Source organism: Lissotriton vulgaris, chromosome 7 (assembly GCF_964263255.1).
Source record: "Lissotriton vulgaris chromosome 7, aLisVul1.2, whole genome shotgun sequence".
NCBI lineage: Eukaryota > Metazoa > Chordata > Amphibia > Caudata > Salamandridae > Lissotriton > Lissotriton vulgaris.
Genome location: NC_141695.1, coordinates 592,852,703 through 592,877,719, shown reverse-complemented (window position 1 = coordinate 592,877,719; position 25,017 = coordinate 592,852,703). Strand labels below are relative to the sequence as shown.

The window sequence follows — 25,017 nt, the reverse complement described above, 5'->3', positions numbered from 1 at the left end:
AAAAAAAACTGTAGCTCTCTAATGCCAGAGACACTTTTACGTCGAAGCCTACCAGACAGCACAGCTGTCTGGTTGCGAAAATACTTCTTATGGACATTCTAAAAGCTTCCCTGGGAAAGTATTCCGCTTTGAAGTTTGTAACTCACCTTTGCTTGCTTTGTATTTGCATGCTTTATTTGTTTGAGGCTGTCCAGCATGTCCTTGTTCCTACTGTGGAGCATAGCCTGTTTACCAATGCTCCTTTTATTCTTCTACAGTTGCTTGCTTTATGTAAATAGGCCTTTACATTGTGTTCTTATCTTGTTGCATTTGCTGTGCATTCAAAAGCAGAGGTCTAATGTCAGACTCTGTCTTTTGAGGGAACTATGTGTTTTCTTTCACTGACTTCAAAGTGAAAGGGTTTCTGTGATAATCTTGCTGGATACTGGGGTTGGGAAAGAAAATGTTTCCTTTCCCATACCCAGGAAAGATTTTTTCTTGCAGTAAATTAACTGTACAAATATTTCAGAATATATCAGAAATAAGAAAGGACAAATGGAGCACATTTTTGAAATTCTGAAGTGTGGTGGAAACAAATACTTTAATATGATCAAAACAAATCAATACACTAGGTGATGGCATTTCCACACATTATCGTTTGCCACTGCATAGTTTTATCAGTAAACTGTATCTGCAAATGTAATGGTCATTTCAATTGAAAATGTGTTGTTTGTAATGGTAGTGCGATAGCACAGCATGCATACTCCACTAACAAGAGACATGTTTGGGATTAAGGCTGCAATTTAGGCTTCACTCTATGCTACTCTATGCCACTCCACTCTATGACACTCCACAACACTCCTCTCTATCCCACTCCACTCTCGACACTCCATTCTATTCTACGTCACTATAGGCCACTCTACTAGACTCTACATCGCTCCACAACACTCCACTCTGCGACAATCCACTCTACCACATGTCACTCTACTCCATTTCACTATAGACCACTTTACGCAAAACTACTCCACTCCACTCTACACCATTTCGCTTTGACAGTGCACTCTATGACATGCTATGCCACTTAACGGCACTCCACTCTGACACACCAGGCCACTTTACGCCAATATATAACTCTTCACGCTACCCACTCCATTCTATGATACTTCACTCCACTCTATGCTATGCCACTCCACTCTAAGCCACTCAACTCTACATCACTTTACTCCATTCTATGCTAAGCCACTCTATATCGTTCCACTCTATGCCACTCCACTCTAGGCCACTCTAATCCACTCCACTCTAATCCACTCCACTCTAATCCACTCCACTCTACGCCACTCCACTCTGTCACTTCACTCTACTCCACTCTGCCACTCCACTTATGCCACTTCAATCCATTCCATGCTACTCCATTCCACAACCATTTACACCACTCTATGCCACTCCACTCTACACCACTCCACGCCATTCCACTCTACTCTGCAACACCTTAGTCCACTCTACGCCCTCCCACTCTGACACTCCACTGTATGCCACTCTTCAACATTCTACACCAGTCCACGCATTTCCCTCTATTGCACTCCACGCCACTTTACTGTACTCTGCGACACCCCACCCTACTCTACTCTACGACACTCCACTCCAAAACACTCTGCTCCACTCTACGCCCCTCCACTTGGGACACTCCACTCTAAGACACTCCACTCTACAACACTCTGTACCACTCTATGTCACTCCACTATACGACACACTACTCCACTACTATACTCTACGCCACTCCCTTGTATGCCACACTGCCACTCCACTCTATGCCACTCTACTCTACGACACTCTATACAATTCCCTCTTTCCCTATGCCACCTCACTCCATTCTATGCCACTCCATTCTAAATCACTGTACTCCACTTTGTACCTCTCCACTCTAAACCACTCCACTCTGAGCCACTCCACTCTAACACCCTATGCCGGTGGTTCCCAAAGTGTGCGCCGTGGCACCCCGGTGCGCCGTGATGAGAAGCCAGGGGTGATGCGCCGCCGCCCAGCATGTGGCTCCTTTGTGCTGAACGTGATCCCAGCCCTCATCCTCTGCATTTAAATGGCTCAATTAAGAGCTCGGTGCGGTTACGGAGAATGCTGTGGACATTGCTGTATGGTTTGTTTCAGAGTTTAAGCAATAGTCTTTGTTCCTGAATGAACGTCTTACCCTGGGCATTGTGTTTTTGTTGATGGTAAATACAAGTTACACAAAGCTCTGGTGCTTTACATTTTTACTTTACCTTTCGTGGAGTGTGGCAGCGTCTCTATATGGTTTCCTTCGGAGTTCCAGACGGGTGCATCTTGTGTCATAAATCGGAAGTGCATTGTAGGCAGAAATAGCTTCGAACACGTTCTTGCGGCTGACAGCACGGCAGAAAATAGAGTGGGAGAAAACTGTCAAAACAGCAAAGGTTGTGCTAATAATTACTGTTGCAGAGGTGGATTTCTACAGTGGGGCCAGTACACTTACTTCCGGTTTGGATATTTCGAATAGAGGTGGACAGCCTCGAATAAGTGTGATAGCAAGTGTTCAAAGAAGCGGATATTTGAAGATATAGCTTACAAATATTTCTTTGTGGCTAATACTTTTTGAGGGAAGGGTCCTCAATTGTTTTTATTCGCAAGGAAACAGCATTACCGTGAGGTGTCAGAGCGCTTTACATAAGAACCAGTTGCGATACCTAAGGACTTAGGATTACATGCGTTACATAAAAGATAAAAGCAGAGAAAAATTGCAAATGTACAAGTTATAAAGTCACACAGGGAAGAGATATAAACAGTAATAAATTGCAAATGTACAAGTAGTAAAGTCACACAGGGAAGAGACAAATATAAAAAATTGCAAATGTACAGGTTGTAAAGTCACTCAAGGAAGAGATACCAATGGATAAACTCTAAGAGTCACATAGGAATGGTAGAGAGTACAAAGATCTACTGCGGTGGTTCCTAAAGTGTGCGCCGCGTCACCCCAGTGTGCCGGTAGAAAAATGGTGGAGAGCCATGGCCAACTGCCAATTAGGTCAAGGGAGCCAAAGGTCAAAAAAGTTTGGGAACCACTGCCCTATGCCACTCAACTCTGACACTCTATGTCACTCTAATCTATGACACTCTACTCCTCTTTAAGCCCTTTCACTGTAAGCCCCACCACTCTTATTCTTTACTCCACGGTACATCACTCCATCCCAATACATTCCACTTTTTGCCATTCCACTCCACTTTATGCTACTCTACTGTACTCTATGACACTTTACTGGACTACACTCCATGCCACCCCCTCTATGCCACACCACTCCACTTGATGCCACTCCCCTCCACTCTACAACAGTCTATTCCACTCTGCGACACTCCACTCTACTCTACGACACTTTACTCTACTGTATGACACTTCACTCTATGAAATTCTACTTTATGACACTCCATTCTATGACATTCTACTCCACTCTCTGACACTGTACTCCACTCTATGCAACTCTACTCCTCTTTACGCCACTCAACACAACTCCCTCTATGCCGCTTTACTCCACTCTATGATGCTCCACTCTATGACACTACTCCACTGGACACCACTCCACTCTGCAAAACTCTATGCCACTCCACACTATGATACTGTACTCTACAACACTCCACTCGATGACACTTTACGCCCCTCCACTCTGTGCCACTCTACTCCATGCGACTCTCCTCTACACCACTAACATTTAGCCTTGCTGAACAGCAGCCATGCTGGTGTACAACATGGCTAAAACCCATTGGCAAAGCCAATAGCTCTTGCATAGCTGAGACCATTTGGGTTTGTCAATGCCAGTTCTAATCTGATTTCTGCATTCTAGATGCATGAGTTTGTCAGATGTGCTCTTCTCTTTTACGTTTCGCTACCAGAAACAACTGTGTTGTTTAGCTTGCAGGCTTGCTTTAAAAGATAAAGTAAAAACAGTGCTGACGGTTCCCAGGGGCAGGCAGCATGTGACAGAAATAGTTTATTTATAGTGTGTGAATCACTTAGAAAGAGCACGTTTGCCGAAGAGTTTTCAAGGAAACAATTGCATATAAAGCAACACTTGTATAAATAGGCTGTGGCATCAGACAAAGACGACCAGAAGCATCTGCTTTACTGCAACAAAACCGAACCCTCTAGACTCTGTCTTTCAACAATATAAACATGTTTTTTTATACTTCTAAGATGACCGCCAAGTTGCATGAACCAACATGAAGCCCCAAAGCAGTGACCGTCTGGAAAGTATAAAAAACATTTTCTATACATTCTATTCTTTCAAGATAGCCGCCATGTTGAATCACGAAAAGTGATGACGTGTGTCATCATACTGAGAGTATAGAAAGTAAAGAGAAATATTTTTTTCTACATTTTGCAGAGGGCGGAAGCGTTGCACCTTGATGTCACCTCGCACGACACAGCGGCCATCTGCAAAGCACAACAGCAATTAAAAAAAATGGTTTTATACCTTTGGATGGTTCTTCACTGCTATTGGCTTTGCCAGTGCATTATGAAAAGCATCCAGCATCGGAAAAGCCAATTGCAGCAGCTGCCATAATGTAGGAGTGGGATGGAGGTAGATATATTATCACAAGCTGGGCGTGACTGGTGGCGGATCTGTGGGAGCCACAGGGAAGCGGGGAATGTGGGTTGAGGGGTGAAATTCAGACACTGAAAAGCTGCAGCAGTGAGCAAGAATTTTTTTTGAACAAGCTGTGGCGGAGCCAATAGGTCTCGCCTATGCAAGAGCTATTGGATTTATCAATGTCTTTTAGGTGTGTTGTACAGCGGCACAGCTGCTGTGCAGCATGGCCAGCATGGCCTAGAAAGTTAAACAAGCACTGGCGTTGCCAATAGGTTTCGCATTTGGAAAGTTGGAGCTATTGGTTTTGTAAATGACATTTTATATTTATATATCGTTATTGGCATTGCTCCGAATTGCCAATAACAATATATAAATATAAAATGTCATTTACAAAACCAATAGCTCCAAATTTCCAAATGCGAAACCTATTGACAACGCCAGTGCTTGTTTTTAACTCCTGCCAAAAAATAGAAATGTCTCCATGAGCGAAGCACCATAACGGTGCATACTGTGTACAGTTTTTGTTCCAAACTGCGAGGAGGAAATGCAGCAACCTGCCGCGGCCCTGAACTTAAACATGTTTTGGGCGCTGCTTGGCTAAGTAAGTGGTGACACCTCCGGCCGAGCCCTGCTAAAAAACATCCTGCTTAAGAGCTCTGGCGTACTCCGCCAACGCCAAACGTACGGCGACCTAAATCACTGACTCAAGTAGCCGTGCGGCACTGATTGGCACACATCTTAATTAGCTTTTAATACAAGTAATCTGATAACTGCCCCTCGCCGCATCCACGGCGGAACTGTCACAGTGATGAAGGAGGTTTATAAAGAAAAAAAAATTAACCTCTCCGCCTCCAGCCGCCCCGCTGACCTTTGTCAAAGAACCCCATCTGCTGGTTGCCATGGTAACTGAAGGCAATTGATCGAGCCGAACAAGAGCGGCGTTGAGAAGTTTGCCGCCAAAGGAATGCTGCAGTATTTTAGAACCGAGACGGGGCAGCGCGCACGCATTCACGTTATGCAAATGCACTTTCGCAAAAGCGGTAGTTGAGGAATGGAGGAGAATGGTGCACCGCTGCCTGGAATGGCGCACTTATGCTGCCCGGAGAGCATTACCAACCACCGTGGAAAATGTACAAGCAAACATACACGTTTGAATTAAATGGTTGTTTACAAACTGGGGCGTAATGCTATATAATTGTGTTAATTGTGTTGATAAAAGTGAGGCAGGGAAACATGATGTGATTAAAGGGCGGTGAAGCAGTCAGTCTAGCGCTGCTAGAGTAGGATCAATACGGAGTTTATTCTAAAACATCATGTTAGACAAAAATGTCGACTTAAGCCTCCTAGAAAATTGAAAAAAAAGTCTCCAAAGTGATAAATATTCTTTTTAAAAAAGAATTATTTACATGTTCAAATGAGAATAATAAAAACTGAGTATGATGCTTTTTTTCGTGGAAACAAAACGTAGTTTTGGTCAAAATAGAAGAAAAGTCACTTGGAACGAAAAATGAACAAATTCGAAGTTGCTGTGAGAGGGCTCGTGCAGTGGAAGGGGCAGCAAATAATATGCAAACAAAGCCGGATGGGGGCAGGAGAGCCTAGTGGGTGGGCGGGGCGAGGGGAGGAGAAATGTGGCAGGCAGATTAGGGAGATGCGCATGCTTGTGTGGTCACGTGACCCGCTTTTGTGGTCACGTGACTCACATGCACTGTGGAAAAACCGCAGTGGTTTGACGAGTCGAATGGAGCACTTGAATTTTCGCCTATTACATTCACAAGCGAATGATAATAGGCGAAACCTAAAAATGAAAACTATCTGACGCGGCCAGTGCTTACCACATGGGGCAATGATCTGTTTTCCTTGTATGCAGTTATTCTCTGCCTTCACAAAAAAAACATTTTCAAAGAACAAATGAAAAGAATACCTTGCCAGCAAATGTAAACCAACGAGAAATTAAAATACACATTTAAGCATCAACTTTTTATTTTTATTTTGGGCAGGAATTGTAAGCCTGAGGGTGCTGGGCAGAGCATAAATTAAGCAATAGGATAAAAAATAAGTGATACCCTCCATTGTGAACACGTGTAAGGGTAGCAATCTACTTAAAGCGGTCTGAAGTTATCACCCACAAGATGGATCATGGCATAGCTGTGAAGACTGAAACTCGCAATTACAGAAACGGCATTCAAGGCATTTAAAAATTGTAAATTGTAAATCGATACTTGTATAGCGCATTACTCAACCGCAAGGGTCTCAAGGTGCTTCTACGAATACCGCTGTGGAACCCATCCTGGCTTTCCCTGTGAGGCGTCCACTCCTGGGCACCCCCAAGGTGGAGGCCAGGCATCCTTAGCGTTGTGGGGGCCATTGTGGAGATTAAGCAAGCTATTGCCCGGAGTTACAGAGTGGGACTCCATGACTGGAATAGGCACCGAGGCGAGAATGATCAGGTCCGGGGAATTTTGAGCCCAAGACCCGCCGAGGCGGGTAATTGAACCCTGGTTTCGGGCTAGACCTCTGCATCAGGGTCTGCCGCTCTAACCATTTAGCCATGCTGTACCCCAGAATGGCTGCTGTTAAGCATAGCTAAAAGTTAATGGTGTAAAGGAGATGGCACCGTGTAAAGTGGTGTGGCTTAGAGGGTTGTAGAGTGGCCTGGTGTTGAGTGTCATAGAGTGGTGTGGCATAGAGTGACGTGGCGTAGCATATAATGGTGTAGAGTGGCGTAGCGTAGAACCTCATAGATTAGCTTGGCATAGAGTGGCGCGGCATTGAGTGTCATAAAGTAGAGTGGGATAGAGTGTCATAGAGAAGTGGCATAGAGTGGACTAGTGTCGTAGAGTGGAATGGCATAAGATGGAGTAGATTTCTGTAGAGTAAAGAGACATAGAGTGGAGAAGAGTATCATAGAGTCTAGTGGTATATTGTTGTGGAGTGGAGTGGTGTAGAGTGGAGTAGTGGAGCGGAGTAGAGTGGAGTGTTGCAGAGTATAGGGTAGAAGAGTGCAGTAGAGTAGAGTGGCGTAGTGAGCAGTGGCATAAAGTACAGTGGTGTAGAGTAGAGTAGAGTGTTATAGAGTGCAGTGGTTCGGAGTAAACTAGTGTAGAGTGCAGTGGTGTGAAGTAGCATGGTACAGTGGAGTAGCGTAATGTAAGAGTGGAGTGGAATAGAGTGTATTATTTCAGAGTACAGTGGCATAGTGTAGAATGGTGCATAGTAGAGTAGAGTGGTATAGAGTGAAGAACTGCCATGTAAATTTCAGGTGCATAGAGTTCAGTGGTATATAGTGGCGTGGCACAATGTGGAGTAGTGTGGCGCAGAGTGCAGAGCATAGAGTGCAGTGGCACAGAGAAGATTGTTTCAGAGTAGAGTGAAGTTTCGCAGAGTAGAGTGGTGCAGTGGCATAGAGTGTAGTTGTGTAGAGTGCAGTGGGATACAGTAAATTGTATAGTGAAGTGGCGTAGAGTGGAGTGATCCAAGGTAGTGTGTAGTGGCATTAAGTGCAGTGGCATTGAGTATAGCGGTGAAGAGTAGATTAGAATAGTTTAGAGTGGAGTGGTACAGAGTAGCATGCATGGCGTAGAGTGCAGTGGTTTAGAGCAGAGTGGCGCAGAGTAGAGTGGTACAGAGAGAAGTGGTGCAAAGTGGAGTAGTGTGTCATTGAGTGCAGTGGTGTAGAGTAGATTGTTTCAGAGTAGAGTGAAGTGGCATGGAGGGAGGTATTAGAGGGTAGAGTGCCGTGTTTTAGAGTAGAGTGGCGTAAAGAGGAGTGGGGCAGATTGTGGAGTAGAGTGCATAGAGAGCAATGGCGTAGAGTAAATTGTTTTCAGAGTAAAGTAAAGTGGCATGGAGTAGTGTAGGGTAGATGGGAGTGGTGCAGAGTGGTATACAATGGTGTGGAATAGAGTGGCATAGAGTGCAATGGAATACAGTGGAGTGTTGTAGAGTGCAGTGTCTAGTGCAGAGTAATCAGAGTGGCGTAGAATGGATTGGCATAAAATGCAGTGGTGTAGAGTGGAGTGATGCAGAGTTGAGTGGCATAGAGTGTAGAAGCATAGATTGCCATGAAGTGGTGCAGAGTAGTGTTCCGTGGCATGGAGTAAATGGTGCAGAGTAGAGGGTCATATAGTGCAGTGACATTGAGTGCATTGGGGTAGAGTACAGTAGAGTGACAGAGAGATGTGGCATACAGTGCAGTGGTACAGAGTGGAATAGAGTGGTATAGAGCGCAGTGGCATGGAGTAGAGTGTTGCAGAGTAGAGTATAGTCGCGTAAAGTGCATTGGTGCAGAGTAGATTGGCATAGAGTGCAGTGACACAGAGTAGGGTGGTGTGAAGTGGCGCTGGGTGGAGTGGAGTGGCATAGCGTAGAGTGGTGTAAAGTGGAGTGGCGTAGAGTGTATTGTTTGAGAGTAGAATGAAGTTGTGATGAGTGGTGCATGTTAGAGTGCAGTTGCATAGAGTGCAGTGGTATAGAGTAGAGTGTAAGAGTGCAGTGGCGCAGAGTATTCAGAGTGGCATAGAATGGAGTAATGCAGAACGAAGTGGTATAGAGTGTAGCGGCATACAGTGAATTGGTGTAGAGTGTAGTACGCTGGCATAGAGTAGAGTGGCTGAACATTCAGTAGAGGAGAATGGAGTGTTGCAGAGTAGTGTGTTCTAGAGTGCAGTGAAGAATAGTAGAGTGGCATAGAGTGCAGTGATACAGAGTAGAGTGGTACAGAGTAGAGTGGCGTAGAGTAGAGCGGTGCAGAGTAGATTAGAGTGGCGTACACTGCAGTGGTGCACAGTAGATTGACGTACATTGCATTGGTTTTGAGTAAAGTGGTGTAAAGTGCATTGGTGTAGAGTGGCGTAGTGTGGAGTGGTGCTGAGTGGAGTTGTGCAGCATAGATTGCAGTGGTATAGAATGCAGTAGAGTACAGTGGTGAGGAATGGTGCAGTGTGGAATAGAGTGGCGTAGAGTGCAGGGCATAGGGTGCAGTGGCGTAAAATGGAGTGGTGCAGCACAGATTGTAGTGACATAGAGCAGAGCGGCTTAGAGTGGATTGCTTCATATTTCAGAGTAGAGCGAAGTTGCGCAGAGTGCAGTGGTGCAGGCTAGATTATGGTGGCTTAGAATGGAGTAGTACATAGTAGAGTGCATTGGCGTAGAGTGCATTGGCATAGAGTGCAGTGTAGCAGAGTGGAGTGGTGCAGGGTAGATTAGAGTAGCTTAGACTGGGGTGTTGTAGAGTGCAGTGGTGTAGAGTAGAGTGGTGTAGATCTCATTGTCGTAGAGTAGAGTTGTGCAGAGAAGATAAGAGAGGCGTAAAGTGAAGGGGCATAGAGTGGAGTGGGGCAGAGTAGAGTTCAGTGGTGTGCAGTGTTCCACAGTAGACTGGAGTGGCATAAAGTGGAGTATGCTTGGTGTGGTAGCACACTGCTATTACAGACAACACCTCTTCAATTGAAATGACCATTACATTTGTACAGACATACAGTTTTACTAATAAAAGAACACAGCGCCCAAACGATAATTTATGGAAATACTACCACGTAGTGTATTGATTTGTTTTGATCATATTAAAATTTTTGTTTCCACCGGGCTTCGGAATTCCTAATTCTGATATAGTCCTAAATGTCTGCACAGTTCATTTATAGACATAACATCCTACAGCCATCCTCTAGTACACCCCCAGTAGCCAACATGATTGTCATGTAAATCCTTTTACTTTGAAGTCCGAGAAAGAAAGGTAAACACCAAGCTCCCTCAGAAGACCGAGCCTGTTGCCTGACTTTGGTCTTTGAATGCACGGTAAATGTGACAAGATAATAACAAATGTTTAAAGTCTATTTACAGAAATCAAACACTAGTGGAAGGATACAGTAAACCGGGTATGCCTTACGGGAGGGATAAACTCAAACTGGACAACCTAAAACAAATATAGGAACCAAATAGAAACCATACAAATGTGACTTACCAACCCAATGGTTAGCAATAGGTGGAAAGCCTTCCCAGGGAAGCTTTCCATATGTCCCCAAGATGTTTTTAGCAGACCAGACAGTTGTGCTTTCTGGTATGCTATGACTTAAAAAACAGGGGGGAGGGTGCACCGGATGAGTTTGGGGAGTTAGAGCAGCACAGAGCGCGGAGATGTCAATGGGGAAGCAGCACATAGGAGAGCGGGAGAGAGAGCAAGAAGATATATGCACTACCATGGAGTGCTAAAAGGAAAAGAAAAAAAGTATTTCTCTGCATGCAAGGAGTGGAAGGATACAAGGCATCTAGTCAAGAAGGTAGAAAAGAAGCGATGCTCCAGGGAGGGAGAACAACTAGGAGAGAAAGGAAAGCAATTTACTAAGAAGTAAGCACATGAGACTGGTTAGAAAGACAAGCAATGGTAAATAGTGGGCTGACCCAAAGCCCACTGATTTATAAAACCAAAAGGTTCTAAGTCAAACTCCTCCAGGACAGACATGCACAGCAACAACCAGAAACTCACCTCTTGACTGACATAGGAAGATGAAGTGTAGAGTTCAATAAAGCATTCATGAACAAGATAGGCATTTTAAAAAACAACCATAACATTGGTCAGTAGAGGATGGTGGAACCCTGATCTCAGCTCTGTTATAACATTTATCTGAACTGTTACGCTTGCTAGCTTTCTGCAAGCTCCCCTATTGCAGTTGGTTTGGTCTCAGTCAGTTCTGTAAATTAATGCAACTGTTATGCTGGCAAACCTACGGTGTATTATGGATGCCACTCATTTTTTTGATGGGTTGGTTAGTTCGAGAAGCAAATAGTCATCAAATCGTGGCTGGAGATTTGGTTAAGGGGCAAGTGTGGAGAAGAGTTTTGCGATGTCCAGAAAAGGCGTTCAAATTTGATAGACATTGTCACAGCAACAGTTTTGAGACATCAGGGTTGGTTGGCCCTACTGCAGATTTGCCTATGCCCTGTATGTGACCACTTTTATTAAATTTGTGTCCACTCCTTCAGGTAGGAAAAGGTTCAAATCACATATTTGCAGGAAGCACAATTAACTAGCAATGCTACACTAATCTATGGCATGTGTGTTTAGGGAGGGGGTGGGGGTTCTCTGCTTACATCTTCCGCCAGAGGGGTTTGTGGTCTAATCATCTGAATTCTGAAATACATTAAAAACTTTGGGCCTTATTTACAGGGTCCCTGCTCCACTGGAACGTCACACTGCAGGGCAATATCTACAAGGCCACATAAAGCTACCCTGCATTGCCTTTCATGGCCTTGTAGATATAGACTGAGGCAACACAGCGCTAGTCACTGCGTTGCCTCTCCTTACAATGGGGAAACGTGCCATGGGCGTTACAGTGGGTGTTCCCATGTAACACCCATGACATTAGACACATTCACAGATTCACGAGAATTTGTAAACCTTGGAAGGTGTCAAAAGCTTACACCTCCCCAGGGGTGACGTAGGCGAGGCACAACAAGGAGAAACATTATTTCTCCTCATTTTTCCTCTTTCTATGTGTGCTACATTCTGCATCACACATAGAAAGAGGAAATTGCCTCCATTGATTGTTTTTATGGAGGAAGGTACGCTTCCGAATTGGAAAAAAGGCTTAGCACTGGGCAGGAGTGTTACTCATTTATATGTGTTACAACTATATCATAGGTATATGAACAAAAACTATACTACAGACACAAATTATGTAAACATATATCTGTTTATATATTATTTATTTGACCATTTTTTTCATTTGTTTTTTTGGTTATTATCAAAAAGTCTAAGTTAAATATCATACAAATAAACAACAATAAAATCACAATGGGAATAATTTTTGGAAAAATGTCATTAATATATCTGTTTTTCTAATGAGGTATGACCACACAAAGACAATCAAAGAAAAAAAGAGAGAAAAAATGTATTGACAAACACAATAATATGTTGGTGAGTCTTGAAGTTTAACCAATGGAACTAAATGTTAATATCCACTATTATATCGGAAACACTGGTTGAAAAACACGATTGTCACCAACGCGTTTCGGTGTTTAACCTTCCTCAGGGTGAATTTACTAGTGGCACACTAAAACAGAAAAAAGAAATAACATAAACATATATCTTTGATACAGATGTAGAGCACACTAAACACGTATGACTAACAAAAAATAACTGCATCCCACCCATCCGACATTAATCAGGTTTCCAAAGACAGAAAAACTCACAATCTGGCCTTCTAATCACAATAGAGTAAAGTAAAGAGAAAGAACAGCTTCAACCAATACCAATACCAAGGTACGCTTCCTGCACAAAAACCATCACCCATTAAACGCAGACACCCTTGCACCATGGCGCAAAGGTGCCTGTGTTGGTGCATGCCAGCCATTTGCGCGTCAGTGCAGGGGGAAAGGACAGGAATGGCCAAATCTGATAGATATGGCACATTCCAGCCCTTTTCTTTTGACGTAGGGCAGTGCAGCAGGAAGGCTTGCGGCACGCCCCTACGTCAAAAGATTGTAAATTAGGCCCTTTATATTTAAGGGATACATCCCTCTGCTGAGTTGGAAAAAAACAGGTCAATTTCATGAGTACTACCCCTGAGACTGAACACATTTGGAGGGGGCATTGCTTAGTCCTCCCCGAGGGAACCTTAACTGGCTGTAGACACTATCAGGTACATGCATCAATGTAGGCTTTTGGGATTCCTTAATTGTGATTATTACCAATAGGTACTCGCAAATTGCGCATGCAATTTCAAGGGTGCAAGGGTATCATAAGGACACCCTGTTGCACCCCTGAAATTGCCCTGTGCACACATTTTGAGCACACACATGCCCCAAGGGCATGGGTGTGTGTAACTTACAACTTTTGAAAAATACACTTTAGTGCATTTTTCAAAGTTTTTGCAAATTACCATGAAGTTCAACTTGATGGTAATTTGCGCCCACTAGTAGCAAAATCGCTATTCTAAAGTGGTTCTTGCATTGCATTTAAGGAATCGCAAATTGCGATTCCTTAAATGCAAACGCAATTTGAGAAATCACAATTAATTGCAAATTTGCAAATTGCGAGTGCCTTGAACCTTGATGCATCGCAAATGCCCTTTTTGCTGGCGCAAGTGCCCGAGTTTTGCGAATCGCACTGTTTGCGTTCGCAAAAAGAGTTGATGCATGTGCCTGTTAGTTAATACTGCCACCAAATTGTTCAAACACAGCTATGGAAAATAAAACGCTGGATTCCTTTATGATGAGACAAAGCAGCCAGAACTTTACCATGGACGGTCAGTAGGGAAAAGGGGCAACCCTATTCATGAACTCAAAGTGTCAGATAGGAAAATCCCCACAGATGAACAATGAGTGGAGGGCTATCAGACACTGTGTGCTGGCAACCCAAATAAGGAAGTGTACACATGATCAGGTACTGTCCCGGGGTGAGCTGACTAAGTTAGGTGAGGTCGTTTCTCAAGACTTCACAGTCATTACAAAATAAGACATTTTTATTGCAAAGTCCGACATGCAAAGGGGAGAAGGCCAGGAAGAGACTGCTTTGGAACAGAATTCTACTTGAAATTCTGTGACATATTGATACCCCCTCTGTTGATAGTATACTCCAAAGAGCTGGAAATGGGTTCACTGTCTTCGAATCATGGGGACCATTGCAAAGTCCCCAGTTAGCTCAATTCAGTCGGTAACAGGATTACAAGAGCTGCAGTAACTCTGCAGATTTGGGGTGTTTCATCTGGAGACCCCATCAGCTACAAAACAGGTGGAGTCTCAAATACTAGTGTAAATGTGGAATAACCAAGGGAATCTGGTAACCAATGCCCCTGGTGTCAGTACCTTTCTTGGCAGACCACCTAGGGAGATAACTGAGACCTTGTAATGACACCCTTACTGGGGCTGGTATAGCAGAACAACAAAAACCTTGCAAAAGTCTGAGGGAATACTCCTCATACAGACCTCTCTCATTGCTAGACGGCAATATTAAATTCCTGGTCAAAGTCCTTATTAATTGATATATGCGTGAATTCCAAGAGTTGGTGCACCTTGATCCACCCAGGTCTGTATTTGGTAGATTCACTATGCAAGCCCTTAGCGGACAACGGTTGGTCATAGTACACCGTGGCATAACAAGAAAGGAGTGAATATTTCTTCTGATGACTAGCAGCCCCGCTTCGCAGACCTGTGGTGCCCCAGATCTACAGAACCCTGCTGAACAACAGCTTCTCCTTGCTTGAATCACTGAAAGAACAATGGGAAAGGGACCCAGGCAGACTCGAGGACTGGGGTGAGGCCTTTCGACAGCCAAGTGAAGTAGCAATCAGAGCGGGGTTCTGCCTAGTACCACTGAAAATCCTTCACGGGGCATACTACACGAGAACCAGGTTGCACCACAAGGAGACAGACACAGATAAATGCCTGAGAGGCTGCAGACCATCAGGAACACTGCTGCATACACTGTAGGGAGGGATAAGCACTACTAGGGCCAGGTGGGCAGCTGGCTCTCGGAGGTCTCTGGGGAAGAAAGAACTGTGAGCCTTGGGCTGGCACCCTAGGGAGATGGGTAGAGCAGACATTGCCCAAGTATACTCTGTTGTTGTGCAGCACTAGCCTCATGGTGTCTACAAGGGACATAGTGAAGCTATGGGGCAGCAGAAATGCCCCAACTGTAGAACAATGAGCAGCCAGAATGGACTGGGGTATGTGTAATGTCTTACTTTGATGTTTAGTATGCAAATGGTGTTCTTTGACTTTATGTAGAATGTAGAATCCTCATGTTGCCATGGTGGTCTACGCTTCGGGTCAGTAGACAGTTGCCTGCCCTAGGAGTTGGATGGGGTCTCTGTTTCCAGGAACTTAATAAAGACTGAATCTTCACCAACTCTGCCTATCTGGATTTTTATCAAGATTGATCTTACATTTGGCGACGATGGAGAACTAAAGGAACTGCACTTCCTCTAACAGAGACCTCAACACATACTTTAATGAACATCTTCAAGAAAAGATCTTGAGCTTCAGTATCTTTGCCTTATCTTCACGTCTTCTATTTTGCAATACTATTCGCGGACACACACCGCTGTCACTAACTACTTTGCATTTTTGCGTCTTCAGGAATACTTGCGAACACACACTGCTTTTATTTGTCACTTTGTGTGTCATCTCTTCAAGAAGACTCGCGGACACGCACCGCTGCTATAAGCAAGTTTGTGGGTTTGGAATCTTCACATGTTTATGTCTGCTGACACACACAGCTTTATTAGGAGTCAATGATTTTTGTGTGCCAGCTATTTGGAGTACACCGCTGACGCGCACAGCTGTAATTAGAATGTCGGCGTGAAAGGGGGAAAACGAGGTATTTGCTTCATTTTAATATTTATTTATGTCATAATTTAACATTAATTCCATTTAACAGTAGTGTGTGAATATTTCCACAATCTCCACAATTGTTTGTTCCTCAATATTCTTCAATTTCTTTAAAAAGTTAAAAACTGTGTTTTAGAAAATAATTTTCTATTGTATGTTTATTAACTTAATTTAATATACAATGCAAAACGTGCAAGCACCTCCATTTTTCTTGTCAACTCCAGGGGATCCGGCTCTTCCTTGGTTAAAATGGAAGAAAGTGTTTACACACTATGCAAGAGTCTGTGGCACTTCCCTCAGTGCTGAAAGGAAGACTTCTTTGTTAATGCACTGTTTAGGATCAGAGGGTCAGGAAGTTTTTGAGCATCTTCCTGACCTCTCTGATAGTGATGCTGCAAATGTAAATTAATTTGAAATTGCTGTGAAAAAATTGGACTTGCATTACCTCCCAAAGATAAGCACAGTCCTAGAGAGTTACCATTTCAGCAGAAGGATGCAGCGGCAAGATGAGTCTGTTGAACAACACATTACGGATTTACGTAAACTTGCTGCTACGTGCAATTTTGCAGCATCTCTGGATGAACGCCTAAGGAACCAATTTATGTTAGGCTGTACCATTGATAAAGCTCGGGATAGTCTATGGCAGAAAGACAATCCATCTCTTTATGAAGTGTTAACTATTGCCAAAACGCATGAACATTCTAAAGCATGTATAGAGACCATACGTAAAGATGATCCTGTTAAGGAAAACAATGGTGAGACAATTTTGGTTGTCGAAAAGGGACAATCTATAAAGCCTAAGATTTCGGTCAAAGCAGGGCCAGCTAAGTCTTTCTCTGGAAAGTGTTTTAATTGTGGCAATCCAGGTCACATGGCCAATTTTAAAGGGTGTCCTGGGTTGAAAGCCTCATGTAGGGTATGTGGGCGCAAAGGTAATTTCACAAGATGTTGTAGATCGGGGAAGTACCAGAGAAAGGACAAAGTTAGAGAAATAGATCTGTATGACAATGATTCTGATTCTGATACGACAAATATATGTCAGGTCAAAACTTCTAGCAGTGATGGTCCAATGGAGGTGGTTTTAATTAACGATGCCCCTGTCAAAAAAATTATTTGACTCTGGGGCTAAAGTGACATTAATTCCAAGGTCATTTTTTGAACAACATTTAGCCAAAAAGGTAAAACTCTCAAAGCCTGACATTAAACCGAGAGGATATAGTGGGGAAATCATTGACTTACTTGATTATTTTTGGAGTACCATCGATCTCAAAGGGAGAATAGTACCGGGAAAGGTGTACATGTCCATGAAGGGAGATTCCCTCATTAGTTGGTTCCACCAACGAGATTTACATATAATTCTGGATCCCAACAAGAACCCTTCTGTGTGTTTAAAGGAGTTGCCCTCAGTGTGCCAGATTAGTGATGAAAATAAGTCATGGGTAAAATAATTCCCTGAAGTTTTTGAAGCAAAGTTGGGTTGTCTAAAAAATTATTATCATCATATCAAGATTCGACACAATGCCCTACCTAAGGTGGCCAAAGTTAGGAACGTTCCCCTGTTAGCAAAAGAATCTATGAGAATTTAATTGGACAAGAGTATCCAATGGCATTATACAGGAAGTCGAAGCCACTGAATGGCTTTCACGCTTTGTAATGGCCGGCAAAGCTAATGGAGAGGGCAGGCTCTGTGTGGACTTGAGAGAATTAAATAAGGCTGTGGTTGTAGATCACTACCCTCTACCTAATATCAGTGAAATGTTTTGTTCGCTAAATGGTGCAAAACACTTCTCCTCCCTTGATCTAACCTCGGCCTACCATTAGGTCAAATTATACCCTTTGTCTCAAGATCTCACGGCATTTGTAACGCCCTTTGGTACTTTCAAATTTGTGAGAATGCCATTTGGTCTTATTTCCGCTGCCTCTGTGTTTCAGAGAGTCATGGAGCGTGTTTTGAAGGGTGTAGAAGGGGTGAGAATTTACTGAGATGATGTGCTTGTGTTTGGAACGGATTTGAATGAGCACAACAGTAGATTGAGAGCAGTGTTGGGAAAAGTGCGTGATACCCCAAGATAAGGACGAGCTTGTAAAATTTCTAGGGATGACTGAATTCTATCACAAATGTATTCCTAATTTTGCTAACATCACAGAAAACTTGAGAAATCTGTTAAAAAAGGGGAGTGAGTTTGTCTGTTGCAGTGAGTGTGATAAAGAGTTTCAGAACCTCAAAGCCCCTGATCTGAGTAGTTTTGATCCAAAGGCACCTGATGACCGATGCTAGCTCAAAGGGTCTTGGGGCTGTACTTTTACAAAAAGGTAAAGTTGCAGATAGTACACTCTTGTTTCTGTCAAGACCTTTGAGGGATGCTGAATTCAATTATTCAGTAATTGAGAAAGAAGCACTGGCTATATTTTGGGCCATACGCAAGTTAACAAAATTTCTATGGGGCTGTCAGTTTTCTGTTTTGACAGATCATAAGCCCTTGAAATTAGTTTTCTCAAGGAAAGGTATTGATTTAGTGTCTCGCCGTATTGGGAAATGGGTAGTGGCCTTGCAGGAGTTTGATTTTTCAGTGGACTATCTTCCAGGAGCCAGCAACAAACTAGCGGATTGTTTATCCAGATAAAGTGGTATTTCTAAGGATGGTGATTGGTTTGATGGTGATGAACTTAGTGAAGTAGTCAATTTCTGTCTTGTCAGTGAGGGGATAATTTCTGAGAAGGAGTGGAAAGAGACAGCAATCAAGGATTGAGTTTCACAGGAAGTCATCTCAATGGTGTTGGGTCATTGATGTGATAAAAATGACTGCAGTGATGAAATTAAAGGATTCTGGCATGTTAAGGAGGAATTGGCCGTGGCAGATGGCATCCTCTTGAGAGGTAGTAAATTGGTTCCTCCACAAGAGCTTAGAAATAGTTTGTTGGAACATGCTCATTCCAGTCATATGGGCATTGTAAAGACTAAAGAAAGGATAAGGGAAGCGTATTGGTTGTCTGGCGTTGATGCACATGTTGAAAGGGTTGTTAGGAGCTGTCTATAATGTGGTCGCAGTGACAAAGTCTTGAAGTGCAGGACTCAGCCTATGGTAAAGAGGGAGCCCTCTCAAGGACCATGGAGTGACATCTCGATTGATATTTTTGGTCTAGTGAGAAGGAATGCCTCTGATCGGTATGTTTTGGTTTGCATGGATATGCACTCACGTTGGCCTGAAATTAAGATAGTAAATTCGGTGGAGTCCAAGGTTGTGGTAGAGTTTCTTGACGAACTATTTGAAAGGGAAGGTTTTCCTTCTTCTTTATTGTCAGGTAATGGAGTTCAATTTACTTCAAAGATTTTTGAAGATTTTCTGTCTACAAGAGGAATTAAGTACAAAAGAGCTGCTCTCTACCATCCGGAATGCAATGGTTTGGTTGAGAGGTTTGTGAAGGTCTTGAAGTAGTGGTTACAGCAAGCTGTTTTGTCTGTGGTCAATTTTGAACAGGCCATATAAAAAAAGTAAGGGAGTATAGATTTACACCACATTCCTCAACAGGTATCTCACCCTTTAGACTTTTCAAAGGTAGAATGCCTAATGTGGAAATCTGTCCGTCATGGGTCTTAGCTAAAAGAATTTTGATGGATGAGAATGTTGGCAGTGTTGAAGGATGGAAAGAGAAGGAGAGAGAGAGATGATGGACAAACGTAAGGTATGGTTTGATGGACGCAATGCTATGAAGAAAACTGTTGTCTCGGTGGGTGATTGGATAAAAATAAAATCACCCCGCCTAGATACAGGATGTTCCAAGTTTAGCAAACCATTTAGAGTAATTAATGTTTTAAAAAATGCTGTTAAGACCAACGACCATAGGGTATGGAATCTCAATAGAGTTTCTAAATGTCTTCCCTTAGAGGTTTCAACTCCTTCTACTTCTTCTTCAATGCCTTTAGTTGATGTGAACGTAAGACCTCATAGGGCAATCAGACGCCCTCAAAAGTTACAAGACTATGTATAGGTGTCACTAGTCAATTTATTTTTCTCCGCCAACTCTATTTTGTTCCATTCTTGACATTTGGTTTGTTTATTTATTTGTTTATTAGGAGGAAGATAGTGTAATGTCGAAACGCCAAAGGATCCATTAGGGACCAAAGAAGCGTGAAACATGTTGACGTGACTTGACCTGATTACCTATCCAACACCACTATTCACTTCAATTTGCAATAACGGACAAACCCTCCTCATTGACAGCAGGGTCAATAGTTCCCTCCTTTGCCTAATTTTAAATATACTGTCCAGACCCAGGAATAAATACCTTTGAGGGTACCAGCACAGTATTTTTAATCCACTTGCACCATTCCCCACACACCTGCACTCACCACTGCGGCGTTCCTCTAAAAAGATCTCCGACAAAGAGCCCTCTCGCGGGGGCCATGGGGCAACGCAGCTCCAGCCACACGAGGAGCAAAACACCCAATGATGAAGCATGACACCCTGATGGGCATGTGTGTGCAATACAGATAGATGACCCTTCAACAATATTGAAAGTAATAATTGGTATTGGAGACACCAACTCCTGAGCGAGCGTTACTGATTCTGTGACCTTCGTCGTGGTAATACAGATTTACCTGTCTTTGACCAGTTTACATATTGAAGAAAATATCCTGGTCTTCAGTTTAAACAATATTGAACTTTGCTCACTGGATAAGTTGTAGGTATTTGTGCCACTTCATATCGGTCTGGATTCCAATACCAATAATTACTTTAAATACTGTTGAAGGGTCATTTGTGTTTCTAAAAGTCCTGAAGATGGTCTAGTGGATGCAAACAGTTATAGACCGAAATGTCAACAACTACACCGATTTCATAGATCATTGTATCAAAGGCAAAATTGTCTGCAGAATTTAGTTTCATTGCCTTGGAACCATCTGGGAAACGGTGTTCACGGAAACGGATATATATAACTGTAACTTCTGGTTGCTTTGTGTCTTGAATTATTTTGTACCCTTTTTTAATTAATGAAATTTGATTAATATAAAATTTGACATTTGAATATATACACCTGTTTGATAAATCTTTCTGTGATGATTTGTTTTTATGTAAATAATTTGAATTTGGCTTTGGAAATTTGAATTACAAACTACTTTGCTAGAGCTTGCTAACACTGAATGCAATAATTATACAAATATTTGATCCAACAAATCCCTTGCAGGCTCATTTACTCGCTAGTATTTACAATACGGCGCACCATGACGCAAGAACTGACAGATGCGCAGAAATTCTGATGCACCTGTTGTGGCAAAAGTCATGCATTGCTGGAGTCGTGTAACAACCACAATGCAACTCCAGCAATGCATTTTGAGGCCTATTTCCACTACAGTGCGTCACTCTTGATGCCTGCTTCAAGCAGGCGTAAGGTTTTGACTAAGTGGCGTCCAAGAAGGGAAGCTGTGAAATATTGTAGATTTCACTGCATCACTTCTATGAGGCTTTCCTGCGTGAGAACGCCCACCCTGGCATACATTATACCTGATGCAGGTATAATGTGACGCAGAACTTAACAACCTGATGCATCTCCCTAGTAAACGAGTTCAGTGTTTTTAATTGTAATGGTTCTAAATAACTGTAAACAATAAAGATACATATATCCACACAATTCCATTTCAGTCCACTCAGAACCACACAATTCCACTCCATACCATACAATGACACACAATTCCACTCCATGCCACACAATTTCACTCTAGTCCATGACACATAATTCCACTCAACTTCAGTCCACTCAATTCCACTCCACTTAATTACTGTCCGCTTCACGCAACACTATGCCACACAATTCTACTCCACTCCAGTCCACACCACACAATGCCACACAATTCCACTCCATGCCACACAATTCCACTCCAGTCTACTCCATTCCACACACACAATTCCACTCCACAGCAATTTACTCCAAACAATGCCACACTATTCTACTCCACGCCACACAACTCCTCTCTGCTACATGCCACACAGAGCCAGACAAAGCCACACAATTACTTGCCAGTCCACACCTCCACAGTGCCACAATTCCCGACTACTCCACACAATGTCACACAATTCCACTACCTCCACACAATGTCACACAATTCAATTCCATCCTACTTCACGCCACAAAATTCCATTCCACTTCACACATTGCCATTCCACTTCAAGCTATTCTGTCACACAAAGCCACACAATTCTACTCCAATCCACTCAATGCCACACAATTCTGCTTCACGTCACACAGTTCCACTCCAGTTAACACGATGCCACACAATCCCACTTCAAACCAAACAATGCCACACAACTACACTCCATGCCACACAATTTCACTCCAGTCTACTTCACTCTACGTAATTCCACTCCTCTTTACACAGTGCCACACAATTCCACTTCTATTAACACAGTACCACACAATACCACTCCAACCCACACAATTGCACTCCACTCCATGCCATGCAGAGCTACACATTTACACTCCAATCCACACCACACAATGCTACTCCACTCCACACAATGCCACACAGTTCAATTCCAGTCTACTGCACGCCACACAATTCCACTCCACACCACCCAATGCACACAATTCCACTCAACACAATGCCATACAATTCCACTAAACAAAATGCTATACAATTCCACTTCACTCCATGCCACATAATGATATACAGTTCCACTCCACTCAACACCAAATAATTCCACTGTACTTCCACTTCACTGCACTCCACTCCAGACCACACCACACAATATCATACAATTGCACTCCACTCCATGCCACACAGTACCTCATCCAGGGGCCCCACAATCCTTAAGATGACACTGTTTACGCCACTCCACTCCACCAGAGTCAAAAGATCTCACATAGGCGAGACCTTACCAATGCTTGCTTGTCTTCGCAGGTGGTGAACGGGCTGATGGAGCGTCCCGACTGGAGTGTGGCCATCAAGAAGCCGTTGGGCATTCTGCCAGCGGGGTCTGGGAATGCGCTGGCCGCATCGGTCAACCACTACTCTGGGTAAGAAGGCTCGGCACTGCCTGTCTGGCAGCACAATGCCACACGTCTGGGTGCTTTTGGTAATGGTGCTACTGAACATTACTGGTATGTGTACGGAAACAGAAAGGGTAAAAGTTAGGCATCATGTAGGGATGAGTTGAGCTGACTGCTGAAGTATTGGGTAGTCACAGGGGTGCATCACACTTAGAAAACATGGGAAAACCTGGAGACCATGCAGTGTCTGCGTGCCATGACTACCCCGGAAACTTTCCAGCTCTCGGGTAGTCTAAATAGAAAAGAAAATTGTGTGTCTTGGTAAAACTCATTCCAAGACACTAATTATTGTTTTAATACAGCACTTCATGCTTCTCCTCCGCCATTTGTGAGCGCTGTGAATAACAAATGTTAGTTACTGGAGCCCAATTTTATTGGTGTCCAATGTAATGACCTCTGAAGAACAGAAGGGTGGGTCAGCCTTGTTGGAATGACCGGCAGATAAAAGGGACTAAAGATCAACTAACTGAGCTTGCAGGCTAGTGGAAACATTACACCGACCCTTATTTAACCCGCTTCATGAATATCAAGGGTCAGAAGGAATATAGCGCCTTGGAACATAGCGCCTGAAGCTATTGTACTTGAACTCAATGGGGTTCTGCCCTCGTATAAGAGGTGCCGCCTGCCTCTGAGTAATACCACATCACTATGCCAGGCCGAGCGTCTGTAGAGCTGGAGGCAGGGAAATTATTAACAGTTAGTATAACTAAGGACAGGACCATGTTAGCAGCGAGGGTGGGCGTACCATGCCAGAGACCTGTTAAAGAAGGGGAGTACCAAATGCATTCCCTGGCAAAGGCATTCAAGCATTTCCTATTAAGCATCGAATGCGGAACCAAATCCGCAGTGTTTCCTCAAAAAGATAGATTCTGATTTCTGTACAATCAAAGGGGAAGACAGGCGACACCTGCAGCGCAGAGTAGTCAGTGCAAGCAGTCAGTATAACCATTGAAAATAAAAGAGTAACAACAGCCAGTAAAACCAAATCAGTACAGTATAGCCAAATTACAAAGATGAGGTCAAGATGTGGACTGGGATGTTGGTCTCTGCTGTGCTAACTTTTGCCTAGTGTCGGGTGCACTCTAGCATCTCACCAAGAACAGATAAGAAGCCATGGACTTGTATAGCCTTATTATTACACTTACGCCTCAAGGGTGACATGTGCAACAAAGTAAAACTGATGTGTCTTTTTTATCTGGATTATACTGTATTCGAACAACAAGAAGGAGGGAGGGAGAAGTGATACAAGGTTCGCTCACCTTCCCAAACATCTAACCATTCAAGAGTAACAGGAGGGAACCCCTACCATGCTTAGCCTGTCTCTCCATACCCACCCATGAGCAACACAATATGGTGGTACAAGGACTCTCAATCACTGGGATTCCAAGTAGTATGCTTCATTCTAGAGTCCCCGTCCAGCTATCTAGTGTATTTGGACAGGCTCGACCTTGGTAGCCAAGGGAGCGTTTTGGTTATTGGGTGGAATCCTAGATTAAAAATATTCTAGGGTGTCCTGAGAGTTAATTTAATTTTGAAAGGGCACCCTGACAGAGTTAAAAACAGGTAGGGATGCACTAAGGAAACTAGTATCCTCTGTATCCCTGGGGCAACATGTTTCAGCTATCACACCAAAGCATCCCCACCCTGGTTGGCTTTCATCAGGACCACACAAGGATCATGTTAGTATCCTATTTGCATGTATTCAACTGTGAAACTTCCATTCACCATTCTCATACATACCGACCCATTTGTTCTCTATGTTAAAATTTCTCTATAGGTCTGAGAGAGACAGAGATTATTAATCAAGCACAACATCCTTACATATATCTGTGTCTGAACAAATAAAGGTGGCTAGGGCACCCATTTGTTGCACAAAACAAGTGTGTTGTTTTATCATTTACAATACAATGAACACGAGTTGCCTACCACAAATAATGGTTTGCCACCAGTTTAAACCATAAATAATCAAATGTTTTTAACACACATCTGAGAGGCAACTATCAGAGTGAGTAATAGGATACAGGCAAAGTACTGTTTGCAAAAAGATGAATCG

The 25,017-nt window shown here is 43.3% G+C and overlaps 1 protein-coding gene across 1 annotated transcript in view; it reads left to right on the top strand.

Annotated features, from left to right (window-relative positions):
* The window catches only part of SPHK1 (sphingosine kinase 1), a 102,372-nt gene that overhangs the window by 70,127 nt on the left and 7,228 nt on the right, over nucleotides 1-25,017 (top strand). The window contains exon 4 of the mRNA XM_086930689.1: nucleotides 22,816-22,931. Within this exon, the coding sequence (XP_086786815.1) occupies nucleotides 22,816-22,931 (116 nt within the window). The remainder of the gene's footprint in view (nucleotides 1-22,815; nucleotides 22,932-25,017) is intronic.